At 54.9% G+C, this 14,925-nt stretch overlaps 1 protein-coding gene across 1 annotated transcript; it reads right to left on the bottom strand.

Moving 5' to 3' along the window:
- Positions 1 to 10,997: 10,997 nt before the first annotated feature.
- HOXB5 (homeobox B5) lies at positions 10,998 to 13,521 on the bottom strand. The gene is made up of 2 exons (XM_082604202.1): positions 12,865 to 13,521; positions 10,998 to 12,188 (listed from the first exon to the last, which is right to left on the bottom strand). The coding sequence occupies exons 1-2, from the start codon at positions 13,424 to 13,426 to the stop codon at positions 11,941 to 11,943; spliced, it is 810 nt and encodes a 269-aa protein (XP_082460328.1). The 5' UTR covers positions 13,427 to 13,521; the 3' UTR covers positions 10,998 to 11,940.
- Positions 13,522 to 14,925: the final 1,404 nt, after the last annotated feature.

The following is a 14,925-nucleotide window of genomic DNA, read 5'->3' as shown; positions in this document are numbered from 1 at the left end:
TCTAGATATTTTCCAAGGCGCCTCTCAGCAAAAGGAAGAGGGAGAGGCGGCTGGGTGTGAAGGGGGGGGTCATAAAAGTCCTTTTAGAAAAATTCAATGGTAAAAAGAGAGAGAAACAGCTGTAAAGAAAAATGCTGGGAGACCAAGCAGATGGGGCCCCGGATATTTAATGATGGGCAATTCCGTTTACAACCTGAGAAAAAGATCAAAGGCGTTTCATTTCCGAATGAAGGGCAATGAGGAACCATAAAAGATGCAGCCAGATGATATTCCGGCCCCTCCCAACCTCCCATACCTCCTGGGGCCAGAAAAGGGGGATAATAGGTAAAGTGTGAGGAGGAACCCCATTTCCCCCACCTCCCTAGCTCCCGGCAGGCTCTCTCAGTTTAAACTTGCTCATTCAGCCACCTGCTAGGGTTGCTGGCAGTGGGACCAAAATGGGGATCTGGGAAACCTGGGGGATCTGGAATTTCTGAAGGGACTTCCTAAGGCTGCCAGTAACCACTGAATTTACTAAGCTGGGAGACTGAGGACGGAGCTGAAGGGAACTGCGTCCTAGACTGTGAAAGCTGAGGGCCTTCACAGGATGAGGAGAAGGGTTCACAGAAGACTCTTCTGCACCCAGACTCCCCATGCATCTCTCTAGGTCTGAATACTTGCATCCCTAGCGAACAAATCAGAACAATGTCAATTTCTTTAACAAGTACATCAACAAAACAAAAAGCAGCCCTCTAACCACCATACTCTAAAGGTCTCTGCCCATCCCTAGTCCTGGGACCCTTGCAGGTGGATAGGAGGAGAGTTTCCACCTACCAGCAACTAAGCCCAGAGACACTCTGATTTTCTATCCCAAATCTAGATTACCAAGGTTGGCTTCCGGGCCTGATTTCTAACACCAACACTCTCCCAGCCAGGCTGGACTCACCTATATTTGAAAAATCACACACACACGCACACACACACACACACACACACTAATATTGTAGTTCTCTTTGCCAAGAGAGGGTCCAATAAGTAATCTCAGAACCCCATTTAGGCACCCAGGGAGACCGGCACCTGACCCTGGATCCACAGACAAAATATGTGGATCGGACCACCAACAGCCCCCCAGCGTCAAGCAGGGGCTTTTCCAAGTCTTGTCAAGGGCCACTTTAGTTAGGGGCTCCACGACCCTTTCCAGCTGGCCAGGCCCCTCCCCCACCCCATACCTCCTGTCCTTCTCAGCTCGCCTCCCTGAAACCCGTCCAACTCGAACGCTTTTCGGAATTTGGGGAGGGCCAATGCGCTGGCCACCGGGGCCTCTCTGCTGCTCTACACTTTCTCAAGAGATGCGGTCCAGGTGCCCCAAGCACCCCAAGAGAGAGGGACGGGAAGCAGAGCCTGCGGGGCTGTGTGGGGCTGATTCTGGGGACAGAGCGCTGCGCTCTGAGAGCCGCCACCTGCCCATCCCACCGAGGCGCCGCACCCCCCACCCCAGCCAGTCCCACCGCGATGGACGGAGGACTTGGTTTATCAGCGACTTCCGAGACGGGGTTCAGAGCAGGAGGCTGCCTCTCCCTCCACCTCCAAAGAGCACTAACATTGATACGCATAATAATAAGAACGAACCAAGGCTCCACCCGCGTTCAGAGCCACCTCCCCGGCGCTCCCGGTGGCTCGCTGGCCCGCCGGCAGCCTTTTCCCTGCAGCCACAGGTTGCTGGAGTGACCTCTCGCAGCTCAGCCCCTCCGCCGTCCCGGGCGTGCCCAGCCCGCGCCGTATCGGCTACCTTTTGTCGGCGGGGAGGGAGCGACTGAGCAACGGAGGCAGACCCTGAGGCCAGGAGGGCGAGCCCCGGCGGCCCGCACCGCCAGCGGCGCGGAGGAGCGCCAGCCCGGAGGGGCGCGGGCGGGAGTACTCACCGGGCCGCTCCCCGCGCCCTCCAGACCGCCAACCCGCCCGCGGGCCCGCGCGGCCCCCGACGAGCTCGCTCTCGTCCACTATTGTGTGTTCGGAAAACCGAACCGCGGCGGCGGGCAGGGGAGCTCAGGGCCCCCTTGGTGGCCGGAACAAGACTTTTTTTTTTTTTTTGGTGTGTTTTTGTTTTTGAAGCGCAAGTTTTCGTATTAATCTCATACTTTGGCAGTCTTTGTTAAACAACTAGGCGCGTCACCAGGCTCTCGAACATTTTAATAATTTTTAGACGCCGTGACCTGCGGTTCACCCCTCTCGGGCCTCCCCCACGAGCAGGCAGTTACTATAATACGCTCGCGCAGTTCCCTCGGTCATATTGAATTTTGTGCAGGTCATTACTTGGGAGAAAAATGACAGAGCAAGGAATTTGATTCAGCTCATCCTCTCCAGCTCTTTTTGCCAGAAACTTCTCTCCCCTTCCCCCAACCCCCACCCCCAAAAAGTCCCATTCGGATAGGACTCAGCCCGGCCCCGCCTCTTCTTTGATATTCCATCATTCCTATATTTTTTGTCAGCTCTCGTTCGGGGGCCAAGAGGGAAAGGGTAGAGCTCCACGGGAGTTCCCTTTGCGGCCTGTGATGGAGGCTGGACCTGCAGAAGTGGAAATGTGGGGGTCTGGGTCCCAGAGAGCAGGCCTCAGCCAGAGCCCCCTTCCCTCCTTCCTCCCCTATAAATGGCTGCACTGACAAGGCCTGTATTCCCACCCAAATGCAGACTCCATCTGCTTTGTTCTACCCCTCAATGCCAGAGAGACCCCCATTTCTGCCAAAACTTTAGAGGCTCCAGGGCCCCAGGAATGACCCCTCTACCTCCTGGTGCTGAGATTTGGTTCACAGGCCAGCATGTTTGGGGAAGACAGAATCCTGAGAGAAGGGCTGGACTGCACTGGTCAAAGCTGGGGCATTGGCTTTCAGAGGCTTTAATTCTCCTTTAAAAATCAAACAGTATCCTCCCCATCTGCATTTTTATTTAAAACTACTTCTCGTCTGTACAGTAACTCCTTTGCCTACCCCCAGCACCACCACAAGGAGGTTGAGGAGGAAATCAGAGAGGTGTTAAAAATACTCAAGAGATTTTCTTTGGTTTGTCCCTCCAGGATCAGAAATAGGTGACAGGCCAGCAACACATTTCCCCCTTTATCCAGCCTCCAAGGAACCAGCAGAAGTAGATCAGGTGACTCCCCCTCCACCCAGTTCAAGTCAGTCTACGGGGAGTGTCTGCAAGGGGGTATCTCCCTAGTGCGGGGAGGCCAGAAGAGAGCATCCCAAGGTACCCAGCTTGGCCTGGGATGCCAGAGGACTCATCTTTCTCATTCTGAGGCCCCTCCAGCCCAGGACCTTGGGCTGCTCCAGTCTATTCCACAAAACTATCAACTTGCTAACATACTGTCCTGGAATGGAGGGAAAAGAGACTGAGGAGGAACAGAAAGAGGCAGATTCTCCAGTTCAGGTTTTGACCTCTACCTGCTCTGGACTCTAGGAATTCCCTGTGGCCTGACTCCCCAGAAAAACTTGCCTGAAGGCCAAGTAGAAATGAGGACCCACACCCAATTGGTTTAATTTAAAAAAATTGGGGTCAAATTGATTTGAAATTTGACATTAAACTGTGGTCTCTTCTGGCCATATTTCCAAATGCATCTTTATAAAAACTCCCAGGTCATCTTTTTTTCTGGCGGGACAAACACCCAGAGAGTACCTCCTATATTAAATGCTTAGAAGAGAATACGATGACATCTCATTAGGCAGCAGACAGTCACTTAAAGACCCCAAATAAGCATATGCCCTGGTGTTATAATTAGTCTCTCTAAGCATTTTACTTATGAGCTAAGCTTAATGCACGGATTCAAGGTTCATTTCAGGTTGCCAGTTACAAAGATCTCTGTGAGTCCATTCAGTATTTTTCCTTCTCATTTTCCCTCCCTCCTTGAAATAGGAAGAGAGGGATTCTGGAAGAACATACAAGTGTAGGTTTGGGAGAGAGTGAGAGAATTAACAAGCTAATCTTCTTTCAATATCCAAGTGCTTAAACCCAAGCAATCGGGAAAGAGGGATGGGAGTTTTTAAACTCCCTCCAGTCCTGGCCCATGGTTACTGGACTCCAACTGCCTGGACCCCGTCTGGGGGTAATGCCTGAAAAAACAGGCCTGCCTGGAGGGAGGAGGAGCTGGGGGATCCAGCTGTTTGGCCCCTTTAGGGGAAGCCTGGTGGGGCGGATGTGGGCTGGAGTCAGGTCTTCACCTTGGAAGACTTCTTTGGCCCCACCAAACGTCCTGCAAGGACGTGTGGGTAATTGGATTTTTAAAATGTGTGCGGCTGGGTAGGTTTTAATTAAATTTTATATGGTGACTCAAAGGTTGTCTTTGGGAGAGAAAATTGCGCAGAGGATTGGCCCTGCCCAGAGCGCTTTCTTTTGTGCAGCTCCCCACCCCACCAGAGCCAGTCTGGGGAGAAGGGTTTCTTCCTCTCTCAGTTTCTCCTTCCCCAGATCTGCCTCTCCCCTCTCCAGTTCCGCTCCCGCACTCCCCGAGCCCACAAGTCTTCCTTACCTCGAGCATCCCTTGCTCGCTTTCTTCTCTCTTCACACACACACACACACACACTGCCTCCTCCCCTCTTCCACCCCGCCCCAGCCGCTAGACGCCGCTGCGGCCGGCTCACGCACGCTGTAAACTTTTGACCCTCCAACTTCGCGACCCCTCGGGCAATAACACTGGCCTCACGGCCCAGGGTCTCATTCTGCTGCGCCGGCTGCAGAAACCCAAGCGCAAAACGTGCTCCCTGCCCTTCCTCCCCCGCCCCCACTAAGGGCCTTAGGCCTGGAGGAGTCAGTCTTTCGATTATTCAATAACTCCTCCTCGGGAAAAGATGCTGACTCCACTTCCGGCTTTTTTCACCGCTTCCCGCATTTTCACCGTTCTCTCCTGTTTAGATGCCTGGAAGAGCTTTTGACGACCCACCCCTCTCCATTCTTGTCCCCCAGAATGGGGCCGCAGTTGCCGTTGACATGAGTGGGGACATATGGGAAGCCATAGAATGGGCTGAACTGGAGAAGGGTGTTTCTGGGGTGAAAAGTGGAGAGAGCTTGGAGCAAGGGTTCCTTGGCAGAGGAGGGGGCCACAGGCCCCCAAAAGGCCGAAGAGAGAGCTCAGCGTCCAGGCTTTGCGAGGCCCAGCGGGCCCGGGGCCACCTTGCGCGGCCGCTCGCTGGCGCCTTGGAGGCTCCAGCCTGGCTGTGAACTTGGTCTGAGGCGGACTCTACTGGCAGCTCGGGGACGTTACAGCCTCAGCCACTGCCTCTCGGCCAGAGCAGCGGCCGCGCGGCGACCTGCGCTGTTTCGGTTTCCTTTGCTCCCAAATATCGCTTCCCAAGCCCCCGCTTCTCATAGAGAAGGATTTTGTTCCTCCTTTCCTTGGGGCCCTTGGGGGTCGGAAAACAGAAAAGAGAGAGTTAGAGAGACACACAGAAGAAGAGACTGGAGCAAGCAGAAGCTCCGATATACAGGGATTATGCTCCATCGTGTCTCCAAGCTCCAAAGAGGAGATGTTCCCACATGCAGGGACTTTCCCCCTTCGGCTCCCCTAAACGCTTCTTTTCAGGCTGAATCCCCTCCTCTCCACCTGGCCCTCCTGGGTCGTCTCTTGGCTAGGCAAGCGGTGTTCGGGCCTGCGAAGTACCTTTCCTCTCTAGACACATTCGTCCCTAGCCCACTGGGCTCAGAGGTCAGGGATCGCTGCAGCCAAAGTCAGCCGCCGCGCTCAGAGGCTGCAGCGGGGCCGCAGCTATGGGGGCTCAGCCCGAATCCACTCGGAGAGAAAGACCAGGGCGTGGCTGTGCAGCTAGGGAGGAAAAGCTAGAAGATGCGAAGACGAGATTTAGGGAGAGAAGAGACAGGACAGAGGACGCCTAAATCATAGAGGAAGGAGAAAGAAGGGGGAGAGAAAGGGATTAAAAGTTATAAAGGTGCTGATATTCGGGGTCCGACAGGTCCAGAACTGCCCGAAGTCCAATATCCTCTCCTGTCTGCTAAATCCCCCACTTCCTCTGGGAGCCCGAAATCTGGGTCTCAAGCAATTCGCCAGAAGGAGGGGGAAAATCGGTCTAAACCTGTGGGCCTGCCCCCAAGCCGGCCGGCAGCGATGGAGGTGGCGGCGGTGCGGCCAGCGGCACGTAATGTATGCGGCAGCGGCTGGAGCCCCAAGTAGGCCGGCGCTCCGGCCCTGTCTGCTGACCTCTGCGTGATCCCGGACTCTATGAATTATTGATGAGATATGAGCGTTGATTTCCCCTTTCAGGATGCAAACTCCATTATATTGTTAAAATGGCGATTTAATCGTTGAGAAGAGCTTTGGTGTGGGTTTTTTCCCCAAACTCATTTGCGCCTCCTTCCTTTTCATTTAACTCTCTTAATTAAATCCTTTAACGGATTTTAATCACTTTTTGGAGGGAGGGGTAGGAGGAAGGGGAAGGACATCACTACCACCACCACCAACAAACACTGAAAACAACCCAGAAAACCGTAAAAAGCTTCTACCTTGGGGAAGTTGAAAGGAAGGTGGGGAGGGGGTGTTAACCCCTCCAGAAAGGTCGTGCTGGGAACAGCCACCAGAGGATACATCCATCCGAGTTAGTTTGTTGGGGCAAACTAACTCTGACAAGGAAGTGTTGGGCCTGGGAGGTGTCTAATTCCACCCCGGAGGAGACCTGTGCGTGGAGTCCGACTGTGGAGAGTAAGTCAGGCTTTACCCTCCTTGCTGAGAAGTCGAGGGACATGGAGCTTGGGGAAGACACGTGTTTCCTGAGGGGAGCGATTCTCCAATCTGAAACCCGGGGCACGGCTTACCGAGAAATGTCCATTCTCTTTACGGCCCCCATTTCTCCCCTCCCCCACCCCAAGCAGCTCGGTTTCCAGGCGGTGTCTGGGTTAATTAATATGGATGTGTAACAGCGCTGCAGCAATCGATAAATCCCGCTGTGGGTAGATCCCAGCCTCGAAATCCGATTACCCTGAGAAACTCCAAAAAATGGAAACAGTGGCCAGTGGGCTCTCCGCTAAAAGAGGGGAAATGTTCTTGCTAAGCCCCGTTCTCCTCGGTTGGCCGGGTTGGTCCCCAAGCTGGGAAACCCGTGCCGGCAAGCGCCTTCTCTGCTCTGTCCCGAAAGGGACTGAGTCTGGGGGACTGTGCTGAACGGTTCACTTCTCCCTTGCTCTGAATCCTTGGCTTCCACCTCAGCATCCAAACCCCAAGGATAAAGGAACCAGCCCAAGAAAGGAGCTTCCACGTGGATCCTGCCCCCGTACCCTGGCCCCCCAAACCCCAGTGAATACTTCTCACAGCCAGGGAAGAGTTAAGTGTCCCTGTTGCAGTTACCGAGAGGAAGCCGATGAAATATGGGCGCTTGGAACTCCAGGCCCGCCTGGCTTTCCTGTTTACATTTCTTTATACTTCCTCCTACTCCGAAACCTCAGAGAAACAAAACAAAAAACCAAACCCAAAAAATAACCACATAAAACAAAACAAAATTAAATGGTCCATTGAGTGGTGGTCAAGCTGGCCTCAGAGGGAAAAGGGGAAATGTAGCCCTACCCTCCCGCTGCTGACCTCCTCTGCCCTGCCCAGGTGGAGGGTGCCGATGGATGGGCATGAGGATTTGGCTAGTGGGTTCTGGCCTGCAGCTCAGAAAGTTGGGGTCTGGACCCAGCTGGGGAGGGGAATCAGATGGGAGAGGAGAGAGAGGAACAGCTTTCCCGGAGAGCGTCTTGTGGAAGACTGGAGAGGAGAACACAGGTCTGGGGCAGAGAGAGTTCCTTTGCACCAGAAACGATTGGAAAACTCTCATCCTCTCCCCCAATACATCCTTGCTGGGGTTCAGGGGAGACAGTTGCCCAGAAAACCTAAAGTGGGGAAGAGGAAAGCCCAGCTAGGGTGGGGTCTTCTCCAGGCAGGATCTGCTCAGAGCCCGAGGAGACCCTTCAAGAGTTCTGGCTGTTGCAGCAGAAGTGGGCACCCCCGCCAGAGCTGATCTTCACCACTCCGGAAAATCTCTCTAGATATGCTCAGCAGATGTCCCTGGGCCGCTGGCCCCAGACATTCTATATCAGAGTTTGCAGGACTGATGTGGGAGGGGGCCAAAAAATCTTTAGTGGCAGGCCTGGTGGTCTGGGGTTTCTGAGAGAGGGTGGCTGGCGGCATCAGAGTGAGACCAGGGGCACAATAGGAGTGGGGTTTCCCAGAAGACCCCAGGTCAGATTCTGTGCCCACTGCACTCTTCCTTTGCATCTCATTCAACTCATTTGCCTTGTCCAGAGCGGAAGCCTGTGGAAGTTATGCCTCCAAAATTTATTGGTATTTTAAATGGTGCTCGACATCCTTTGGGAACTGACCAGAGTCTCCTTTCCATGGGATACAAATGCCCCATCGTTTCGGGGGAGGTGTGTCTTCACAGTAAGGTGAAGACCCCAAGCTCTCTGTCTTCTTTGCACTCAAAGCCTGTGAAAGGTCTCCTGTAAATCAGGCCTGGGCAGGGAATGCAGAGCTCAGGGAATAGAGAGCAGCTGCAGGACAGAGAGGAAATTAGGAGAGAGTGCAGATGTTCTTTAATGTGAAATGGGGAGAATCTTGTGACCCTCTCCTTGTCCCAAAGATCAGAAGCCCCTTAAGATGCCACATGACCAATTCCAGGGACAAAGGGAGCTGATGAGGTAAATCCAGAGGGGGGGCGGCTGGCAAATGCAGGAGTGACAGGGTGGTTGACCCCCCATGGGTCTTAAAATTGGGAGGCCAGTTTGGTGAGGGAGAGGCCTCCAGTTTTTAGAAGGAGGATGACTTATCCTTAGAAAATAACGGGCCCCAGGGAGTCAAAGAATAAAATCCTTCTGGTTTGTGGTGCCACAAAACAAAGGGGTCTCTAGGCTCTGGTAGGGAGAGAAGAAGGAGAAAGGAGCGGAGAGGAGAGGAAAAGAGCACCTTTCCAATGTTCTCTCCCATCTCCTAAGTCCCTTTTTATTCTCCTGACAGTTGGGGCTCTGTGTTCTTCAGCAGGTTTTATCTTTGGAGGCATTGCCAGGGATCTACTTAAACACCTACATCCTCTAGATTAAAAAGAAGCTCTCCCCTTCCCCCTGCTCCTGGCCAGGAATTTGAGGGAAATGCCCCCTCTGTCTGCTCCCTGCTTGGACCTCAGGACCCTACATAGAGCCAAGCCAGAAGGTTGGCCTGGGACCAAAAGGCTGAAGTTGGGTGCAAAGGTGCCATGCTTCCCATCTCTGATAGCCCTAATGAGACCATGGAGAACCAGGGGTACCCCCTTTCACGGGGTTCAAAGATCTAAAAGCCAGAGAGTGTCCCAGTGCAAGGCAGCCCACAGCAGCTGCGTTAGCCTTCCCCGGACTTTTTCTCAGCTCAGATGTATCCAGATAAAAGTGCCCGGCGGCTCGCTCCCACGCACCCCTGACAAATGAATGTCATAAAGTTCCTTTCCTGGGGGTGGGGAGATGTCTGTCTGAAGATACCCAGTAGTGAAGTGGGCCCCCCCCACACACGGGGCCCTCCCTTCAGCAGTAAACACCCCTCCTTCTTGCCCCCTAAATTTCCAAGGGCACCGAAGGAACCCACGCGAGCTTTTTCCCCACAAAGACTCAGACACTCCGGCAAATAAAACCAGGCACCCCGGACTGCAAAGGCCTTATTGAACGGACCCGAGCGCCCCTCTTCAGACACCCAGCTGGTCAGAAGTTGGTGCAAAACCAGGCTAAATTTCCCCCACCTATCACCCCACAGTCCTGCCGGAGGCAAGGTTTCCTTCCCCCAGTGTCAAGCCCCACAATTGCGAGGGGTAAAGCAGAAACTGGAAGCGACTTACTGCGGGAGAGCTGGGCCTGGGCTGCCGCCGTACCACCGCCTTCTGGGCTGGGAGAGCGCTCACCCACCTCTGCCCCCTTCCCCACCACTGCGAGCAGTTAAAGTGTCACTTAACATTCTGGAGAATGTGAAATATACCGCGCGGTGTCAACTCCCCAAAACCATAAAACTAACTTTATGGACCTCACGTGACTTTCTCGAGCCAGTGAGGGGTATCTGTCTGACTTCTCCGCGATTTTTACGATCTAACTTCAAGATAAAACCCCTATCCATTTGACATCTAAATGTCATAGCGACTTTTGGGATAGTTTGCTATGGGCAAAGGGGGACAAAGTCAAGGGGGAAGGGGGAAGGAAGGCCCAGTAGAGCCACCAAGACCCTCAGCTGCCTCCTCACCAGCTCCCCCTCCCCCCACAAGTCCTGTAAGAAGTTGGGCCAAGCTGGAAGGGATTGACCGGGTAAGTGTCCAGACTTGACTCTTGTGCTCAGGGTGGAGGCTGACTTGGATGGAGGAGGACTGGCCCCTGGCCCTGAGCCAGTCCAGTTGATGGGGGAACCAAGGGTCTTCCAGGAGGGACCCCAGCTCCTGATCAAGAGGGCAGGTCAGTTGGGTCCCTGGAGAGAGGAAGCCCTTCATAAGTGTAGAGAAGACTGAGGGTGAGAGGAAACCTTTGAAATTGAGCTGATTTTTTTTGGGGGGGGGCCTTAGTGGGTGGCAGAGCTGAGCTGGGATTTGGACCAGGGGACAGTGGCGCTGGGCAGGCCTGTATCACCGCCAAAAGGCCAGGAGCCTCCTGCTCAGGACTTAGGCCCAGATTACTTTCTGCTAAGAGGTTTCCAGAGACTTTTTGGCCAGCTGGCGGAAGGCCAGGGTGGAGTCCAGCTCAGCAAAGGCTTGCTTTTTGCCCCAGCCTTGCCCCTTGCCCCAGGCTCATGTGGGGTTTCTGGGTCTCTCAGTCCCCCAGGCATGAAAGCCTGTCCCCTGGCCCAAGTACCGCTGACCAAGCAGAGACATAGGTGGTTGAGAGGGGCTGCTGGTGAGCATCCTGCTTTCCCTTCTCTACACCCCAGATCTATCAAGAATGGTCTAGGGTGTGCCCGGTGATGGGAGAGGCAGGCCCCAGAGAAAAGACAAGTGGAAGGGCAGTGGAGGAGGGGAAACATTTATTTGACTTCAAGGAAAGCTACAAACAAATACCAAAAGCGAATCACTGAGACAGGCCCGCCCGGCAAAGACAGATTTCACATGTAGCACAGCATCCACTCGCTCACTACAAATGGTCTTGGACGTGAAATGGGTAGGGAGGAGAGGATAGGTCTGACCCAGACTATCCCCATATTTACAAGGTTTGGGCCCTCTGTGCCAGACCCATGGATTCACAGAGAAATACACAAGACATTTTACACTGAGCGTTATTTTTGTTTCCGGATGCTCCAAGACCAGGCCTTGTGGGGCCTACCCAGGCGGCAGGAACTTAAATCTCAGTATTTACCGGCCCTCTTCTCGACATCACCCCTTTGGTCCTCCCCAGCCCCCTCCCACCCCAGCACCAAGTCTTGGGAGACTTCGTCCTGGGAGTGGGGAGGGGGGAGGAAGAGGAAGGTGGACGGAGACACAGTCATGGACTCCGGTCTCTGAGGCCAGCTCAGCTGGGCCTGGTGCTGCGGCACTATGGGACCTCAACTGCTGCCCTTTTAGAGAAGTTTCTAGCTGAAACTCAAAACACAGCGATCATCCTTTTATAAATAAGTTAGCAGAGCACAGATGGGGAGGGGAAAGTTCACATTAAACATGCGAGTTTCTTTTTTTCCTGGGGGAAGGAGTGCAACCACAGACACGAACGTTCAGAAACACTGGCGGATCTGGGGTGAGCAGAGGGGAGTGGGGAGCATGGTGGGAAAATAATAATTATCATTATTATTACAATAATAACAAGATTAACCAGTCCAAGAGAGAGGGAGCCACAGGAAGACTTAAGACCAAACGAAAAATCGTAGCACAAGGCCCGGGCGAGGCAGGCTCGTGGGAACCGGTCCCCAGCGGGCAGCGGCAGCGCGGGGAGGCTTGGAGGGTCCGGGGCTGGGAGCAGCACGGGCTCTTGGGCCGCCCGGGGCTCCTCCCGGCGGGCTCAGGGCTGGAAGGCGCTGCCGGCTGTAGCCAGGCTCATACTTTTCAGTTTGTTGTCTTTCTTCCACTTCATGCGCCGGTTCTGGAACCAGATCTTGATCTGGCGCTCGGACAGGCAGAGCGCGTGGGCGATCTCGATGCGCCGCCGCCGCGTCAGGTAGCGGTTGAAGTGGAACTCCTTCTCCAGCTCCAGGGTCTGGTAGCGGGTATAAGCGGTCCGGGCCCTTTTCCCGTCCGGCCCGGTCATATCTGGAGCAGAGAGAGCAGCGAGGCAACGTTATTCCGGTTAAGGGAGGGGGCCCTGGGTGGGAGGGGGGCGTGGAGCAGGACCCAGGCGTCCCCGGCACCCAGCTCACCGCAGCTCCAATTCTCCCCACTCCAGATGCCCGCATCTGAGCTCGCTTTCTGCACCCCTTTCTCCTGCAGCCCCCACTTCTGCTGGCAGTGAATGCGCCCGGCTTTGTCTCTTGCTCCCTCCCTGTGCCTCACCCTTCGCTGGGCTCAGGCGGTCGCTCACCCCGGGAGGGAGGAGAACGGTTGCACTTTTGCCCTGGAAGGCTCGTTTTACTGCTCGCCCCTCCTCTGCTAGAAACAGTCTCAAAATTTCGGGGGCAAAGCAGGACCCTTCCCCACGTTACATAAACCTCACCCTTCATCCTAAAGCTAGTTCAAGCTGGGCAAATAAAACCTAAGGCGAATCTGGGAACAAATTATTAAAAATACTCCTCCCCAAACCCCCGCTAAAGACCTTCTTTGACTCTGTCCCCCCGAGCTGAGCTGTGAGGACCCTCTTAGAGACTTCTCCCCCTCTGGAGGGAAGAAATCTATATTTGAGGAAAAGCCAAGTTCTCCTCGCCGCACCCCCCCCCCAAACGCGGAGAAGGAAAGCCGAGAAGACAAAAAGGGGAGCGAGAGCGAGAATTACCATGGCTGATGTGAAGCTTCCTCATCCAGGGGAATATCTGCGGAGTCTGCCCCTCGGGCGCGGCTGTGGAGGTGGCCATGGGCTCTGGCTGCGCCCGAGCTAGGCTTGGGCTGCTTAGCTGGCTCGCCGCTTCCTCGGGCTCCGAGGACACGCTGGCCTCGTCTATTTCGGTGAAATTGGCGCTGGAGCTGGCCGGGGTCGCCTGGTCGGAGGGGGACGAAGCAGAGGGCTTGGCGCCGTGGCTGTCGCCGTTGGTGCAGGGCAGGGACTCGGGCGAGGACAGGGAGCAGCTCGACGCCGCTTGCCTGAAGCGGGGCTCCTGGGAGGGCGCAGGGAAGGCGCGCGAGCTCTCTCCCACCGCCCCAAAGTGGCTGGAGGAGGCCGAGGAGCGGTTGACGCTGAGGTCCATCCCATTGTAATTGTAGCCGTAAGAGCCGGTGTGCATGGCAGCGGGATCCCTGTAAGAGCCGCTCAGAGAGCTGCCACTGCCATAATTTAGCAACTGATAGTCCGGGCCATTTGGATAACGCCCCGAGAAGGAGTTTACAAAGTACGAGCTCATTTGGGTGATTTTGGAGGGCTTGATTTGTGGATCGTGGTCGTTATAACCCTGTGCTTCACGATTTATGATGTATTAATGAATTATAGCGATGCACTGTACTTCGTTTTGCTATGTATGCGGCCAAATATGGGGGGGGTGGAAGGGGGATGGGGGGCGTTAGGGAATCACGTGCTTTTGTTGACCAGTCGTAAATTCTCGCTGATGACCTCAAGAGGTAATTCATGCTCTATGGTTACAAATAATGACGATCCGAGAATCGTTAGGGCCGATTCAATGCGAGCCTCCCAGAGAGGGGGAAAAAGGAGAAGGGGGAGAAACAGGGAGAAGGTTGGCGGCGGCCTCTGAGCAGAGCGCGCCACCTCCCGGCGAACGGCGGGAGCGCGGGCCGCAGACCGCCATGGCGGCGACAGCTGCCTCCTTGCCGGCTCCGTGCAACCGCGGGGCTCGAAAGAAACCCGGCCTAGGCTCACCCACAGGGTTGAGTCTTTTAGAGGAGAAACCCGATCGAGCCTTTACCCGCTTTCTCGGGAGTGGAGTTCGTCTGTCCATCGGTCCTTCTTCCTGTCATTATTATTATTATTATTATTATTATTATAACAACTCTGGATAAGATGACCAAAGATTGAGTTGCTCTTCCCTTACTCGGGCTTTGCAAGTCTCCGAGTTGGGGACGGAAATGCGGGAGAGGTTGGAAGATGTGTGTGAAAAACAATGATTGCAAAGGCTTTCCCCTGTGAGCTCAGCCTGGCCTGCTTCCTGACCGGGATGCAGTGGCCCATCCACAGCATCCAGGCCGAGCCGGTAAGGCTAAGCTGAGGGTTCGAAGGAGAAGCCTTCGCTTCTCCTTGTTCCCTCAGAAGTTTGAAATCCTCCTCCTGACCTCTTCCTCATCCTTAGCCCCGGACGGAAGAAGGGCAGAGCAAGACGGGGACCCCAAAGGAAGAGGCCGGCTGGGGCTAAGTGGCCCAGTTGCGAGAAACACGGTGGAGGCGACCGCGTCGGGGCTGGGGTTTGGGTGTAAACATGGTCCTGAGAGTTCGGGACCAAGGCAGAATCCTTTCGCCTTCTCACCAGCTGCCCGCTATTGCCTTGGGATGCCCCACTTGAGACCCCTTGCTGGCGTCTGGGTAGTTTCAGAATTTGCCCAGCGGCCCACTCCTTCCCTGGAAAAGGGTTCCGAGGACCCGCGGCCCCTTGCTGAGCGCGCTGGGCGGCCAAAGACCGCCACAGCTGGGCCCCTTCTGCCAGGCGGCTATTTTCTTTAAAAATAAAAAAGGGAGAGAGAGGGAGGAGGAAGAAAGGAAAACAGTCTCCGCAGCTTTTCGCCTGGGCGAGGGTGAGGGTGGGGGTGAGGGTGGGGGTGGGGAGAGAATGGGTCGGGGTTTGGTTGATGGGATGAGACCGAACCACCCCATCACCTGGCCTCCTGCCCTCAGGTCTCCAAAGAGCAGGGGAAAGTCTTGCGCTTCGCCCGGCGCCTGCGGGCGGCTTCACATTCC

The sequence above is a fragment of the Mesoplodon mirus genome (genome assembly GCF_964341445.2).
Source record: "Mesoplodon mirus genome assembly, chromosome: 18".
Lineage (NCBI taxonomy): Eukaryota > Metazoa > Chordata > Mammalia > Artiodactyla > Ziphiidae > Mesoplodon > Mesoplodon mirus.
This window is presented reverse-complemented; position numbering and strand designations above follow the sequence as displayed.

Bases quoted from the DNA above. Each gene is read 5' to 3' on its own strand.
- HOXB5 (XM_082604202.1), bottom strand. From the start codon at position 13,426: ATGAGCTCGTACTTTGTAAACTCCTTCTCGGGGCGTTATCCAAATGGC. The intron at 12,189-12,864 runs GTAATTCTCGCT...TCTCTGCTCCAG, and splicing joins GAAGCTTCACATCAGCCATG to ATATGACCGGGCCGGACGGG.